Source organism: Phyllostomus hastatus, unplaced genomic scaffold, assembly GCF_019186645.2.
Source record: "Phyllostomus hastatus isolate PE091 unplaced genomic scaffold, TTU_PhHast_1.1 phas_scaffold_193, whole genome shotgun sequence".
In the NCBI taxonomy this organism is placed as follows: Eukaryota; Metazoa; Chordata; class Mammalia; order Chiroptera; family Phyllostomidae; genus Phyllostomus; species Phyllostomus hastatus.
Genome location: NW_025334015.1, coordinates 10,714,952 through 10,731,266, shown reverse-complemented (window position 1 = coordinate 10,731,266; position 16,315 = coordinate 10,714,952). Strand labels below are relative to the sequence as shown.

The 16,315-nt window shown below is 46.4% G+C and overlaps 1 protein-coding gene across 2 annotated transcripts in view; it reads right to left on the bottom strand.

Annotated features, from left to right (window-relative positions):
• ETS1 (ETS proto-oncogene 1, transcription factor) overlaps nt 1–16,315 on the bottom strand; it is a 128,195-nt gene that overhangs the window by 21,110 nt on the left and 90,770 nt on the right. For both annotated transcript variants that reach the window (XM_045860174.1, XM_045860175.1), the window contains 5 exons: nt 11,029–11,148; nt 9,255–9,455; nt 6,404–6,481; nt 5,230–5,478; nt 671–931 (listed from right to left, as the gene is read on the bottom strand). In XM_045860174.1, the coding sequence (XP_045716130.1) occupies nt 671–931; nt 5,230–5,478; nt 6,404–6,481; nt 9,255–9,455; nt 11,029–11,148 (909 nt within the window). The remainder of the gene's footprint in view (nt 1–670; nt 932–5,229; nt 5,479–6,403; nt 6,482–9,254; nt 9,456–11,028; nt 11,149–16,315) is intronic.

The following is a 16,315-nucleotide window of genomic DNA, read 5'->3' as shown; positions in this document are numbered from 1 at the left end:
TTGTTGTGCACTATTACCAGATGCTCAACCAAAGCCCACATTCTGAACATGCATCTTCCTTTCTCAACTGTCTTTCTTCGCTCACCACTACTGTAACTTTCACTCCTGGAAGAAAATCAGTACCAAAGCCAAGTGAGGAGAAAAGTTTCCTAGATAGGCCAGGCTCTGACCGAGTTTAGGGTGACAAGGACACGTGTCTGCTTTGAACAGCCACCTGATACATAGTCTCTGTACTACAGAAGAGTCCGGACTGTGGGCTGTTCAGTGACGCCTTCAAGAGATGCTGTTGCTGGTTTTGTATTTAGAAAAGCCTCCAGAGAGCAGACAGGAAAAAGTCCCTTGGTGCTCAGTCACCAGAGTTTCCAGAAACGCCAGATGAACACAGCTCCCTTCCCTCAGATGTGGAAAAGGCCCCAAATATCAGTCGTTCCTACCACTTTTGGAAACAATCCCTTGGGACAGAATGCTACTGTTTGCTTCCAACAATCAATGGTGAGTCATAAACAGAGTGGCTTGAGAGACTGACCAGACCTCTTAGAGTCTTCTTCTCCCCGTGCCCCACCACAAGGCAGACCTCGGTCTCGGGGAATATGTATGTGCACAGGCCTTCCGCGGAGCCCACCCACAGCCACATGCACACAGAGGCTCAGAGGCAGGGGCAGGCGCCTACCTGTGTAGCCAGCCAGGGCAGCAGCAGGAATGACAGGCTTGTCCTTGTTGAGGTCAGCACGGTCACGCACATAGTCCTTGAAGGTGCCCTTGGGATTGTGGTTGGGCAGGGCGGCTGGATAGTCCTCGGAGTCGAAGCTGTCATAGGAGGGGACGCGCTGCAGGCTGTTGAAAGATGACTGGCTGCTCCAGGACTGGGTGAGGCGGTCACAACTATCGTAGCTCTCTATGCTCTCAAAAGAGTCCTGGCCCCCGAGTTTACCTGGAGGTGAAGGAGGAGGTGGGAAGAGAGCAGGGGAGGAGGGGTTGGGAAGAGACAACTGTAAAAACCCTCTTCGTGAGGACAGACTGCTAATCAGGCCCACAGGAGGCATGGAAGAAGGGAGAGGCTGAGGGAATGGAAGCTCGTGGGTCTGCTCCAGGGCGGAGGGGTGGTGCTGGCTGCAGTTTAAGCGCCACTGCACTGAGCGGTCTGGTTCTACGGTTCCTAGGACAGAGACTAGAAGCCAAGTGCTGTTCGTGCCTGTCAGAGGGAGACAGCAGTGCTTGGGACTGAGGAATCCTAGAGCCAGAAATCGCAAAGCTGAGAATCACACATGTTATTGTGGGGCTTCTGGCTGATCTATTAGACTGAATGAATAAACGAAGGAATCAGAGCCGCAGCAGATTCAACTCCCTCATCCAACTCAAGCCAATGAGATAATTTCCAAAGGCCCCAATTGGCAAAATATTTTGGTCACAAGAAAAAAATTCCATTAGACTAAGAGCAGATTGACCTCCCTTGACCTTGGAACTAAAGTGCTATTTTTTAGCATTTTTTCCAAATACTATTTTAAAATGAAATACACGTACTGCCTCTATGTCTTGTCTCTTCAAATAGAGAAATAACTCGAGATGCTTTTTCCAGGAGATTTAAAAAAAACACTATCACTCTTCTAAACAGAAATCTATACTGTTTATTCTCTCCAAGTACAATTTTGTACTTGAAATTTATACTTCAATGGGGAAGTGTGGGCAATTAAAAAAAAAGGAGCTGATGAAAGTTATTAAGGTCCACAGCAATGTCAGAAATCTTTCACTCTGTGAGTTGCTTAATGCATTCTTAACTGACCACAAGATCATGCAAGTTCATTAATTTCCCAAACCAGGTTATAAACAGCTGCTATCATTGCATAATCGTTCCAAGAGAAATTTCCATTGGCAAAAATGCCATTAAAAGAAGAGGCTAACAAACAAAATTTTTGGAGGAAAATGCATCTGAGAGCTGGAAAGGCTCACAGGAGTATTTCCTATGTTGTACTCCCACACACTTCCTAGGCAACCTAAATCACACCCTGGATGACTGAAGTGCGACACCAGTTTGGCACCAGTCACAAGGCCGAGGAGGTGACCAATCTGTGTGTAGAAACACCTGTAAGTCAACTCTCAGCTGTTCAGTGCTGGCTGAGCTGCTGGGGAGGTTAAACCCCAGAAGGAGGTTGGCCCACACAACCCCATGCTAGTGTGTTTTTGGCATGGTCTCCCTTTCCCTCCTAGTGGAGATTGGCTAAAACAACGAAATTCAAATATTTAGTCTTGGTGTCCAAGCCAAAATTTAATAAGGAGAAACTCAATTGAAAATGTATATCTATTTTTAAATTCCAATAAAAGGCATTTATTTAAATACGTAATTTTTGTATAACCCTCTTATCCCCTCCAGTGCTGCTTATACACAGAAAGGTGGTTAGGTATTCCTCTGCTTCTTCTTTGTCCTTCCTCCATTCGCCCACTCAGAGAAGCGTATTGTCCAGGAGGCAAACCCAGGAGCTTCATGGAGTTACAAGCCCTGCCTACCCAGTCCACAGTCACACTTACAACTCTTCAGAAAGGAAGGAACTGCCCCTCCCAGAAATCCACATTAAAAGACAACAGCCCACAACCAGAATGCTATGCCCTCTTTTTAACAGGGCGGTGTATGGCATCTCATCAGAAGGTGCTCACTCACACCGGCTATCCATCCTAACCCAGGTCACTCGAGGTCTCTGTGAGACAAACACACCAAAAGCCTAAGGAGGGAAATTCATATTTTCCTAAAGAATACCCCACTAAGTCACCAACGTTTAGGAAGCATTTGATACTTAAGTCTGTCTGGAATGATTCTATCTCTATCAGCCATTTTTCTTGTGGGATGGGCACAGAGACTGGAATTTCCACAGCAGACAGGTGCATTTCCAGAGTCCCAATGAGCAAGGAAGGACACCACCCTGGGCCTAACCATTCTCTGCATCCTCTTGGACAGGAGCCAAATGCCACTCTGTTGAGAGCTGCAGTTTAGAGCAGTAAATTGCTTTCACCTTAGCTCAATCTCACAATCGCAGAGCTAGGAACCATTGTTTCTGGGCATTTTCTGCAAAAATGGGTTGAATCCAACTGGATTAGACACTTGGTTGTGTTCCTGTGCTCCTGCAGAGAAGCACATGTCCTCAAAGACGTCCATTGGCCAACTTTTCTGAGAAATGTCTCAGCAAGGTCCTTCCCAAAGCTATCTGACTGCACCAAGCAGACCTCAGAGCACTCAAAACAGCAGATGGGGGGGGGGGGGGGGCAGAAACTCCCTGAACAGACTAGCACAATGACAGTTCTCAGAGTCTAAGTAAGTGGGACAGAGAAGCACTTTGTACGCTATAATGCAGTGTATAAATACTATTCTATTAATAATAATCAGCTAACAGTAATGCTTTCCATCTAGACCAATCATACCGTGCCAGACTCAGTCAGCCCCCGACACAGGCCCTGTGTGCAGCACCACTAACATGCAGAAAGCAGCCGTGCACAGAGCCGTCTGCGCCTCAAGTTCGTGTGGTCTGCAGCTTGGTGTGAGGGACGGAGAATGAGGCCAGAGAGAAATACCTCATGTCCCTTTGTACGGGTCATTATCTGCTCCACAGTTATTAATTTGGGGTTGGAGGGGTGGTGGGGGCAAAAACCAAGAACCAAGAGAAGGCGAGGAGGAGACAATTACACAAATGCAAAGCCAGACGCAATTTAAAAGCATGTGACAGATCTACCCAAAATTACAACATGGCTGAGCCCCAAACCCACAGGCTCAGCCTCATCACATACATATACAGAAAGACCTGTACGAAAGTTGTTCTAGCACTCTGATCTGCCTGAGGGTTTAAAAGACACACAAGCACATTTGTATATGTATTTAAATAGACATGCATCCAAAAATAAAGAGAGTCAGAAAGGGGAAGGCGAGCTGATCCCACCCATCCCCTTCAGCATGAAACACAAACACCCCAGGGCCAGAAGCAGCAAGATTACAGGTTCTGAGTTTGATAGGGACTTTCCCTGTGCAGGGCCTGCTGCTTGTCCTGAGGCTTCCTGGGAGGAAGTGTGAACCGGAACACTGGAAAAAGACAACAAGGCAGGTGGCCCAGGATGCCGACGGGTGATTCTCCAAAGTAAAGACACCTTTGCCCACCCCCCTGCAAGTGCCTCGGAGTAATGGGGAGATCACCGAGCAGAAGTCACGAGCAGGCCAGCCAAGTCTGTCTCCTGTGAACAAAGTCCTCTGAGCCCTCAGAAGGGCTTTCTGCTGTTCCACTTCCTGTTTGTAATTCTTTGCCATTTATCTACTGGAACGGTCATCTTTTTCAACTTTTTTAGACATCAGCTAGCTCCTCCTAGATGGATAAATCCCTTCTTATGATGGACTGTACTTCTCTCAAAAACAAAACGCTCTGCACATTTTACTAGGAGGGCTGCCCTTTTGGGGTTTCTGTCCAGCTCTTAGAAACTGAGTATATGTAACTTGTGTTGCTTTATAAAGTCAACCAGCTCTATTTTGAAATATTTACTGCAGTGAATATCTTATCATTGTTATCATAGGCATGTCAACAAGAGTACCTTCTTTTTGGAAGCCTCTTGGCTGGCCGGCTCGTGACTTCTGCTCTTTCCTAGGTTTTCTAGCTAAATACACACTTTTACTCCACTGGTGTGACCGGTTCCAAATAAACTACTTGTTAACCATCATGTATCTTCCCAAACCAGAGAAGTCACAGAAGGCTCAAGAGCCCAGGCTGAGCAGCAGCTGTGATTCGGACACTCGGGCAGATTCTGCGGCCTGACCCAGAATGCTCCAGGGAACATCAGGGCATGTACAAAACTAAGAGCTTTCCAGGAAGGTCACCTGAACCATTTTTATGTGAATGTATCCACTTTCAACAAAGTCTCTCAAAAGATAAATAAATAAAAATAAAGCATACCCTAAAGAACAACCACATTCAGCTGGAGTTATTACTTGGTAAAATGTTTTCCCCAAATACAAAATCTGATGGGTCATCCCACCAGATTTCAAGTGTACCGTGAACCCATGGTCTTGGTCATCCTGACAGACTTGGCTAAAACTCCATGATGGAAAGTTTGTAATACCTAGGCAGTCTAAGACAGAAAAGGCTGCACTAAACTGAGGAATATACAGGACCAAGAGTGAGGGGGAAATAGGAGGCCTGGACCACTCACAAAGTTAGGTAATTCTGGGAAACCAAGAGCTTCTAGAGAAGAAATCTGACCTACCACGACTGGTCCTCCCCATGCACATGTTGTCTGGCGTGACAACTTCTTGTTTGATGGTGAAGTAGTCAGTCTGCAAGGTGTCTGTCTGCAGAGGGTCCCGGAGAATGACCGAGGGGTAGTCGTTCTCATACTTGAGGGAAAGGAGCTCCTCTGAGCTGATGGGGTGGAGTGTCTGGTAGGACTCTGTGATGAAGCTGGGCTCTGAGAACTCCGAGGGAGGAACACACTGAGCATGCTCGATACCATAGCCTGGAAACAGAGAGTGTGGGGAATTAAAGAAGGGAGACATGTGTACCCCAAACCGGCATTTATAGCAGCCCCACAAAGTGAAATAATCTGACTACCTTAGAGAGTAAAAGGACAATATTTTCCATGACAAGAGCCTGGGCGTTTAACTTTGCTCCACTTCTTAACTGCTGTGGCCTTTGACAAGATCCCTCCCTTTTCTGACTCAAAAATAGGGATGATTGTAATCTTCCTCAGAGTGTTGTGTTAAAAATCAAACGAGAATACACTCGTATATATAAAATGTTCACCAACAGTTCTGGCACAAAATAATCTCTTACTACATAGTAGTTCTTAGAATAAAAATCATGATGAAGTGAAAAAATAAGGCAGACACCAAGCTGCTTAGGAGTCCCTTACGAAGCAGCACCATCAGATAAGAAGAGCCCCACAGGAGCTCTTCCCTGGCCACCCCCGCAGGGTGGGGAGGTGTCATATCTACACTGGAAGGGAGAAGGCTTTCTTTTCTGTAGCAGAATGTGGAGCTGTGTGGCACACTCCTGAGGAAGAATTCCAGAAGAAATGCTGTCATGTCCACTAGTAAAGGGAAGAGAACAGGGGCCATGACCAAGTCCCTCCCCCAGACCCCAGAGAGGCCCACAGTGCACAAGCTCCAGTAGGGATCAAGGTGAAGCTCTTGGGGAAAGCTCTGGGAGATATTAGAGAGATCCCCGTGTGTAGGAGCTTACAGGTCAATAAAACACATAAACAGGCTGAAGCGTTATGCTTTGTGGGAGAAAAATCACTAACAACTGGTCTGTCTTTAAGAAAATACTGTTTGCCGTAGAATTATGGTGAAGGAGCTTGGGTTCAACTGGGGCAGGGTTCCTTTCCTAAGTTCCCAGTGTCATGAGCAAGGTCAGGGAAGGAGAGTGGAAGGGGAACTTACTAATGAAGTAATCCGAGGTATAACGGGATTCTGGGTAAGTTGGGTTGACTCCATTAACTTGATACGGTTTCACGTCCTCTGCAACAGACAGGGTAAGGGATGAACAGAGAGGTCAACACACAAGTGCTTGGCCTGAAAGGATCGTGGATGCAAGAACCACAGTGACCTCAGCCCCTCTTCTAAGAAATCCGCGTGTTCACTAACTGAGTTGGCCTGTGAGTCCACCCTGACTGGGGCTTTGTCTAGAGATGAGATCACAAGAGGAAGGCTAAGTTTACTTTGTTCAGTAGCTGCAAAATGGGACTTGGTATCTTGGAAAGAGCACCAGTGAGTAATCTCTATGAGCTGGGGAGGCATCCCGCCCTCATTCTGATGCGGGTGTGGGTGCCTGGACCACAGGAGCATCACAGGCTAGTAGGCAGCTGGGGCAGTTACCCAAATCAGTCCCAAGTGCTCAAACTGATCACCTCTAAAACTTTTCAGAAATATAATGAAATCTTCAGACAGGGAGATTTGATAGTCTCCATTTCTCCTAAGAGATGTCTGCTTTTTGTTAGATGGTTCTTCATTGCCCCCAGACTTCAAGTTCAGGCCCAGATAAGCAGCAGGGCACCAGTAAGGTTACTATTTGGTGAAATGTGCATGCAAAGACACAGAAGAAGAGCATAACGAAACTGCTTTCCAGGTGCCAACTTCCCCAGGAATGAGGCAGGAATGCAGACGGAGGGAAGTGAGCACAGAGAGCCTCCCCACGGAACGAAAGTGACCTGGCAGATCCTCCAGTTACCCTGGAACCAACTCGCCTGGCCTCTGACCCTTGTATGGAGTAGTCTGATTCAATGTCACTGTCAGAATCAGACCAAGGGAGTGTTGCTTTGGATTTTTCCTCGGGTATCTGATAGCGTGTTGGGAGCAGAGGCTGCTGAGAAAACAAGTTTATGCCTGCACAGAAAAACATTTCCCAGTGGAGATAAAATGATTAAACTTTGCTTTAGCAGCTTATCAGATTGAAACATCCCCTGCACCTTTGGCCTTCCACCCCACCCCAAACAGCTATGTTCTTTTTGTGCTGTGTTGCTTTAGTGTAATTACAGAACCAAAAGCTGCAGCCTCGGTACAAACATCTCACTCAGCTCTTCCAGGATCTGAAGACGGATGATTCTTGCTGCCTTCTCAACAGAACAAGGATGAGATGATACGACTTGCCCCTGAAAAATGCTCAATCATTTCCAAAAGCTCCTAAAGTCTCTTCATTTCTCCTTCTGCCAGAAAGTAGACCAAACCTGTCTTGGGGACCAGAGGCTCCCCCATGAGTCCGTGTTACTATGCAAAGGACACAAGGCAGGAAATTAAAGAGAAAAGACGTGGGTTTAAGAAAGTGAATGCTGGTGAGGAAAACGCCTGAGCTGTCCTCGCTTGACAGATGTGGACACTAATCATACCTGCCTTTTCGGCCTCTCAGGGCGGTTGTGAGATTCCTAAGAGAAAATGTACTTTAAAGCGCTCTAAACACATGAAGATGCTGTATAGATATGAATACGACTCTGATCAGAAACAGTTTAGACACTCCAGAACACCTGGCCACTCCCCGGTGGGAAACAGGGGAAAGCAGTGGATTAGGGGAAGATACCTGGGCTGCACGGTCTGGTAGGAGCCAACACTCTGTTTATAAGCCATCGGTCACATGGGACCTGTTCTGAGCCTGCTGCACCTTCTCCCTCTGCAAACAGGTCACGCTCGTCAACACAACGAGTGGGAGTCTGTGCAGCCACACGGGGAACACGTGGGTGCTTCGGGGAAGGCTGTGCGGCCGCCCCAGTCCTCAGTCCTCGGCCAGGGTGACCGCAGAGAGTCACCTAGTTCTTGCCCCTGTTTATTTATTTATTTTTCAGCAGAAGCTGAAGAGTAGGAGAAAAGATAACACCTCTACACCCGGAGGAATCTAAATTGGGTCGTTCTTGAGCACTGCAGTGTGGAAAGTATCCTTAAACAAAGGAAGGTATTATATGGAATAAAAGTGCTAATCCTGAGCTTTGCTCCCTGTCCCCAGGGCCCTCGCCAAGGGTTGGAGCTGGTGACCACAGAGAAAGGGTGGGCCTGGGTCAGAGAGGGCAACAGGCTTCTAGGCTTACAGTCAGCTGGAGGGCACTGCTGACTGCTGGTAACTGCGATTTATTTTAAGAAGAAATTCAGAAAAATAAGCACAAAAACACCCAAGTTTGCCGCCTGCTGCTGTTTCTATACTCAGCCAGGACTGTGGTACATGAGTCACTTGGTCCAAAAAGGTTGAAGGAGACTAGTAGGGAGGCCATGCCATTACAAGGTTGCAACACAGTGTCCTGACACAACCCCAGTTTTCGCTCGGGCTGGAGAAGGTGCCACACACCCCTACACTTCCAATCCAGCTAGTGGGCAGAGATGCCTGTCTTATTAATAAGCCCTGAGAAACTGAGCTTTGTGATGGACATAGCCAGGAATCACAATATATTAAAGGATGAAGGGAGTGTGCACTAAGGTCACCAGGAAAAAAAAAAAACCTTGGGGCTGTGGGCACTGCCTGTGGAAACAGTTGGGAGTCTGAGATAAAGACTGCATCCCAATGGTGCATACCAAGAGGCTTCGGGAGTACAACCTTGCTAAAGATTAAAATCTGAACCTCCAGTACATAGAGGCAAGAGAAACCGATGTTGAGGGAGCACCTGTACTGGCGTGTCTCCTTAGACCACACAGGCTGCAACAGGACACCTACAGGGGACGGGACCGGGTTCCACCATGGGGCACGCTCACCTGTCCACCTCCTCTCACAGCTACTCCACCCTGCTTCCTCCTCACTCTGTGCACACACACTCACCTTTCTGCAGGATCTCCAGATGTTCCCACAAGATGTCCCCGACGAAGTCTGGGGCCAGCTCGAGAAAGCAGTCTTTCCCCAGTGCACAGAGAGCTGCTCCGTTCATGCAGAACTTCTGGAAGTCCACGCCCTTCAGGCTGAATTCGTTCACAGCCCACATCACCCAGTCCCGAACATGGGTTTCTGTCCACTGCCGGGGGTCTGAGGGAAGAGATGAAATGAAGATCCAGCGAGTCAGGCTCTGGGTTCCGACCCAAGCCTCGGAGAGGACCCCAAAGGGACTGGACTTGGCTGAGGATGTTCTCCGATTTTCAGAACTGGGAAGCACCAGCTTGTAAAGGCATGTCATGCGGCAACTTCCTCCTGCCTGAGTCCCACCACCTGCTCTGTCTTGTCAGCTGGACCGTTCTAACAGACGTCAGCCAAAACACTGACACATGAGTGCCGGCACTTCCCACCCTCATTCAGACAATTTTCCCAAACGCTCCTCTCTCACCGCCTTATTTCCATTACACCCTTCTTTTAAAGCTTGAGACAAGGGAAAGATGACTACTTTAATAATAACCAAGTCAAGTTTACTCCAGAGATGACCCCCAAGTCTCCCTGCTCTTCATTCTTATAATGTACTTGAGACTATTATTCTCAATTATTTTTATCTTATCTGATTATGGTTGGTAATAATCACAATAATTAGTTCTAGTCATTCAAATGGTAATTAGTAAGACCATTATCAGGTACCTGTATTATACTAGATACCATGCAAAGCATGTACATGTCACAGGCCTGGTGCTGATGAGCCCCATAGCGCAGACAGAACATAATCTTCACACGTGGCCCGAGGTGTAACATCGCCACGCCAGCCACAGCACTCAGAGAGCTGCAAAGGTGGCGGGTCACAGTGCCCACATCATGCCTGCTTGCAAGGTTCGTTACATCCTTCCATTTAGCAGGTGACTTTAGGAGAGGTTGGTCTGAATGCACCTTATCCTGCCTGTGATCCTAGAAGAACACGGGCACAGCTGTCCGCAGAGGTCTGGCGGGGTGGTATTCTTGGGGAAAGGTGTGGAGACGCAGCCCCAGGCTCTGTCTGAGGCCGGTTCTGACGGGCTGGGAGCCTCTCAGGGCTGCTCTCCAGAGAGCATCCCTCTTACTCAATAGCCCAGTGTTCTTGCTACTCTCAGCTATTCAGGAAATGCTGCTTGGTGAAGGCTTAAGTGTTCTCCAGTCATTTCTTCTTTCTGACAACTCTAGTCCCCTGACATTCCTGAATAAACCCTTTCAGAGGAGAACACCCAAGAATAAACACATTTCACCACAGTGCATGTAAAAGAAAAGAGCAATCAGTAAATTCCAAGAAACCAAGCTCACAGAGTTCACCCAATGGCAGCCCAGAGCGACATGAAACTGTGTTTTTTCCAAACTGTCTGTCCTTTGAAATCACTTGAGGAGCTTCAAAGATGCTAATGTTACCAGCCAATTAATTATGACTTAATGAGTCTGGGACATGGCCTGAGTGGGGGAGATTTTTGAAGATCTTGAATGTCACGTGCAAACAAGTTTGGGAGCCAGGGCCCGAAGACCACAATGGCAGCAAGGAACCTGGGAGACGGAGGGGCACCCACACAGGTCTGGGATGGCCCTAACAGACAGGTGCCAAGACCCGTAGCTGCAGACTTTAGTGTGGGCAGCAACGTCTACCTCACACTGCAGAGGAGAAGACTAACCGGACCTAAAAGGTTGATCCTAACCTCTCTTTTCCAAGGACAAAGCTTACCTTTGGGAATTCCCAGTCTTTGCTGCTCTTTGGAGAAACCACTGAAAGTAGCTTTCAATGCTTGAGACATCATTTCTTTGCTGCTTGGAGTTAATAGTGGGACATCTGCACATTCCATATCTGAAAGAAAAAACACACGAATCCAAAAACTAAATGGGTGATGGATCATTCTGCAATATATACAAATATTACAGCATTATATTATACACCCAAGACTAATACTAGAAAGTCATATGTCAGTTATACCTCAATCCAAAAAAACTAAATAGGTAATGGATCACCCATAAACCATAACAGGGCATGCATGGTCTAAAGAAGACAAACTGAAAAGTAATTAGACTGACATCCTACTTATCCTTCATAATTCTCTGAGAGCATTAATGTTACTGTGTACTCCCAGTTACCTATGAAAAAGGAAATGAGAATATCCATTCATTCAACTATCATTTAGCACTTGGAATGTGCAAGGAATTAGAGAGACATCAGTAAACAGATGAAAATAATCCCCATTCTCATGAAGCTGGATATTAGGTTCTGGCAGAAGATACAGTCCTTAAAAACCTAGTTACACAATTAAACATTCAAAACATTCATAGGGGCTTCAGAAGAGAAGTAAAGAATAGTATGTTAAGATGTAACAGGAATTCCAGTTGTTCTGGAGAACTCAGAGAAGGCCTCCCTTAGGAGAAAAGGGATGTTTGACTTGAGATCAAAAAGATACATTGGAGTTTGAAAATGAAAAATAATCTAGACCAATGGTTCTCAAACTGTGGTCCTGGACCAGATGTGTCAGCATCACCTAGAAGTTGTTACAGATGCCAAATCTCAGCCACTCTCCAGACCTCCTGAATCAGAGCCTGTCAAGGATGGGGCCCAGGAATCTGTGTGTTTAACACAGAATCCAGGTGACCCTAACAACCACTGATGTCAGAGGACCATGACCCTAGAAAGAGGGAGCAGCATAAACGGAGGCCATGAGACAGAGGAGGCGAGGAAACTTGGCTTATTTTAGTATCAACAAGATCTGAAGCTGCAGCAGAGTGACAGGAGGACAACTGCTTGAGATGAAGCTAGAAAGGTGAAGAAGGATGTCCCTGGCCAGGTAGCTGAGTTGGTTAGAGCATCATCCCCATATGTATAAGGTTCAAGGATTGATCCTCGGTCAGGACACATAAAGAATCAACCAATGGGTGCATAAATAAGTGGAACAACAAATCGATGTTTCTCTCTCTCTCTCTCTCTCAGAAAAATCAATAAATAATTTCCTTAAAAAGGTAAACAAGGAATACATTAAGGAATTTCTATTTTTATCCTAAGTAGAATACAAAGGCATTGAAAGTTTTATGCAGAGGAATGGCATGACTGCATTAAGAAGATCACCTTACGGTGATTCTATTTTTAATTTTTTGAAGTGGCTGCATGATTTCAATTTCCCACCAAAAGTGCACACAGATCCCACATCCTTACCAACACTTTTTACTTTCTGGGGTGAGGGAAGAGGGTTGGGGAGAGGAAAGAGTAGCCATCCTAATGGAGGTGAAGTGGTATCACGCTAGTTTTGATTTGTATTTCTCTAATGATTAATGATGTAGAGCATTCCATGTGCTTCTTGGCCATTTTTGTATCTTCTTTGGACAAATGTCTATTCAAGCATTTTTCTCATTTCTTCATAGAGTTCTTTGTTTTTTGTTATGGTGGTGGTGGTGGTATTGAGTTTTAGGAGTTTCCTACATACCCAAAAGAGCTGAAAGCAGGGTCTCAGAGGGTATCTGCACACTTGTGTTCTCTGTAGCCTTATTCACAATGTATAAAGTGTGCAGGCAATCCAAGTATTCATCAACAGATAAATGGATAAGCAAAATGTATATATACACACATACAATATTACTCATCCAATATGGTATGATTTCCTTCCTCAAAAAGGAAAGAAATTCTGACATATACAACATGGATGAACCTTCACATTATGCTACGTGAAATAAGCCAGCCACAAAAAAGAAAAATTCTATGAGGTACTTAGAAGAGTCAAATTCATAGAGGCAGAAAGTAGAATGGGGGCCAGGGCCTGGGGGAAGGGAGGGGGTGGGGAGATGTTGTTTAATGGGTACAGAGTTTCAGCTTCAGAAGAGTTCTTGAGATGAATGGTGGTAATGGGTGTACGGCATTCCACAAAACTACACTTAAAAATGGCCTGGATGGCAAACTTGGTTATATTTCTTTTACCACATTTAAAAAATGGAAAAAAAATGAAGAGGATCACCTCAGCTACCCTGTTCAGGAGATAACTATAAATGGATGTGGGTAGACTTGTTAAAAAGTTATTGCATCAGTTGCGGCGAGAGATGAGGTAGCATGGAATAGGACAGTGGCAATGCAGAGACTGTAATTAAACAAATTGGAGGTGCATATAGGGGGTAATATCTATAAAACTTGACTTATATAGGTAGTATGCAAGGAGGAGGTATCAACACCTGCAGATTCACAGATGTGTCGCCCTTTGAGCTATACCCGGGTACTTCCTCATCTCCTCTGTGTTCAATTCTTCTTGAACTCGCAAACCATGTTCAAGCAAGAATACATAAATACGGCTCGAGTTTAAAGTCCTCGGAATTCACCTCAGGCTCAGTTTCCCACAAAAAGTTCCTAAGCAAGGAAACGACATGAGAATTCCTACTAGCCATCGGTCCTGCGACCTTCAAGCAGTAAGTCCCCAAGCCCTCTTCTTCAGCCTCTATCTCCAGCGTGTCCTACGAAACTGGCTCACACAATGGCCAAGTCCCAGGCATGGATGTAGTGGAAGTTCCTCAGCGAGCCATCTCTGAACCCTGGCTGGTCACAGAATTCCGTGGGCACACATAATATGCTATTTATTGGCTGAATGAAACGGATACACATGAGAGAAAAAATGACTTAAAAAAAGGAGCAAATGTACTGCTTCCGAACGTCCAAGTGAAGGGAAATGTGTTAGAAGAAAGAAGGGCAGGCGGCACTCTCCTGCCAAGTGGCCTTAAGCAATGCTGTCCGGCCCCTGCCCTGGAGGCACGGGCTTCCCTGCAGCTGCTCTCCCAGGCCCTGCCAGGGCGCGGGAATCTCGAGTTCCAGGGAGTGGAGAGTTTGCGTTGCCCTGGGACATGCCCAACTAAATCTAGTGGAAAAATCAACATGCCTCCAGGAAGGTTGACAAAATGATGGAAAATCCCAGATTGTGAGCATAGCGGGGGGGGCGAGAATAAAGTGATGATTATGTAACAGCCAGCCCTTCAAACAATGGAGCCATCATCAAATGAGTCACTAAGAAAGACCAACGCTCTCCCTTTGTCCCCACTCTACACAACCAAGACCAGCTAAGTGGCAGGTCCAGAAACATCTCCCCCCAGACTACAGGTCAGTTTCACTTTAGAAAAAGAGACAATGTAACCCCAGAATATTGCATCGGGAAGCAAGGACAGCTGTAGGCCCCCTAGCTCCTAGCACAGGCCGAAACACAGAAGTCAATTAACAAATGTCTAGTGAATTCAACATTTTCCAAACCTGAATCAACTTTCCCTTCTTTCCCTCCCATCCGACACCAATTCATGAACTTAAACCGTGAGGGTTTTGTCTTGCGTGTTTGCTCCCTCCGTTAGATTTATGACTCGATGAAAAGGACTTTACGGATGGCGGAAAGTGTCCAGGACAACACATGTGGAAAATACAGGCCAGGCCGAACAGACGAGCTGTGCTTCTGCTGCGAACTCCAACTGAAGAGTGAGGTTGGCTGGGTGGCCCCCAAGCATCTTCAAAACAGGACAGCTCGGGGAGTCTGATGCCAGGGTGACGTGAAGGCCAAGAATGACAGCAGAAAGCCTGAGAATGAGGTTTTTTTCCCTGGAGTCTGCTTCCTATAATTTCACATGGTCTGGCTGCGTGGTCTGGGCAGGACCACAGAGGGGCGAGGGGGTGGCTGACCCCGCTCCACAGAGGTTTCTGCTTCCTGTCAGGAAGCCAGGCTTGCCGAGTCCTCACCTGTTCTCTACCAGGGAAGCAGCTGGAATGACTTCTGCCTTCCACCTCAGTGTCATCTTTAAAAACCTGGTCCACAAGCCTCCAGCGGCAGCTGCGCCATGCCCATTGGAGCTGCCCTTGGCTGAGGCCTCAGAGTGCTGGGTCTCTGGAAAGAGTGCTCACAGCGCAGCTGGTGGAAGCTCCCCCTGCGCACCCGGGACACCTGCACTGGGACCTGAGCTCAGGACAAGGTGTATCATGGGCCTGGGACCCAAAGGATTCAGACAAGAAAGTCAGAGCTTTATCTGCCATTTTTAGAAAGGGTGGAAGTTTGGCTAAAAAAAAAGTCAAACATCCTCAATAAGTGAGTGAAAACTATCCAGATCGTCTTAGTACCAGTGACATTGCATTTAAATGATGAAAACTCACATTCTAAAGTGGATATTGATGAAACTCTTATCATGTAAACATGAATACAAAAATTCCCTCTGTGTTGCTGGTGTGCGAGTGTGGCAGTTCGGTTCATCACATTGATCCAAACCAATAATGAAGTCCTTACACAGGTGGGGCCCAAACAGGCGTCTGTTATTCTAACCATCCTCCACCTCACTTCCTACTAGAGTGTTTTTGTATGAGACACAAAATACTGCTAGTTGTAGGAACAGCATCTAAAAACTCAATCAATGCCTCCACAGAAATCAACTAAATGTATGTTATGGACAAGCACTAAAACGGCCTTTGTGTCAAACTTCAAAGAACACATCTGTCTCAAAGTGCTGTAAACCTGGCCGAGAAATCCACTACACCAGTGCGGTGGAGACACTAAACAACACAGTGCACCAGAAACGGGAAACATAAGTATATTACAAGTACATTAGATGTCTTACTGGCTTATTATCCCTCAGGACCCTAAATCTGAGTTAATATTTACAAGAAGCACCCTAAGTTTCTGAGAGGCGCTCACAGAGGCCGGTGAATAAATAACACTCCTGAACTGTCTTACCCAGGCGGCAGCCTCGAGGCGGAAACGAGCAGCAGGTAGCTTTCCTTGAATCAGTGGGCGTATAATGAGCCGGTGGCATTTTGAATGCAGGGAAACATCTGCTTATTTTTCACTGCGGCCTAACCCTGAACAAAAGCTTCTACACCCCATGGCCTGTTTTAAGTCAAATGTAGAACAAGGGTTTCAATTCACTTATATGTAACTCAAAGTTCAGGGCTGTTCAATGTCCGAAAACACTGCCAGGGACGTTTCATGTGACTTTTCATACCATTCTTTTCAGTTTTTCCGAAACTGAACGGC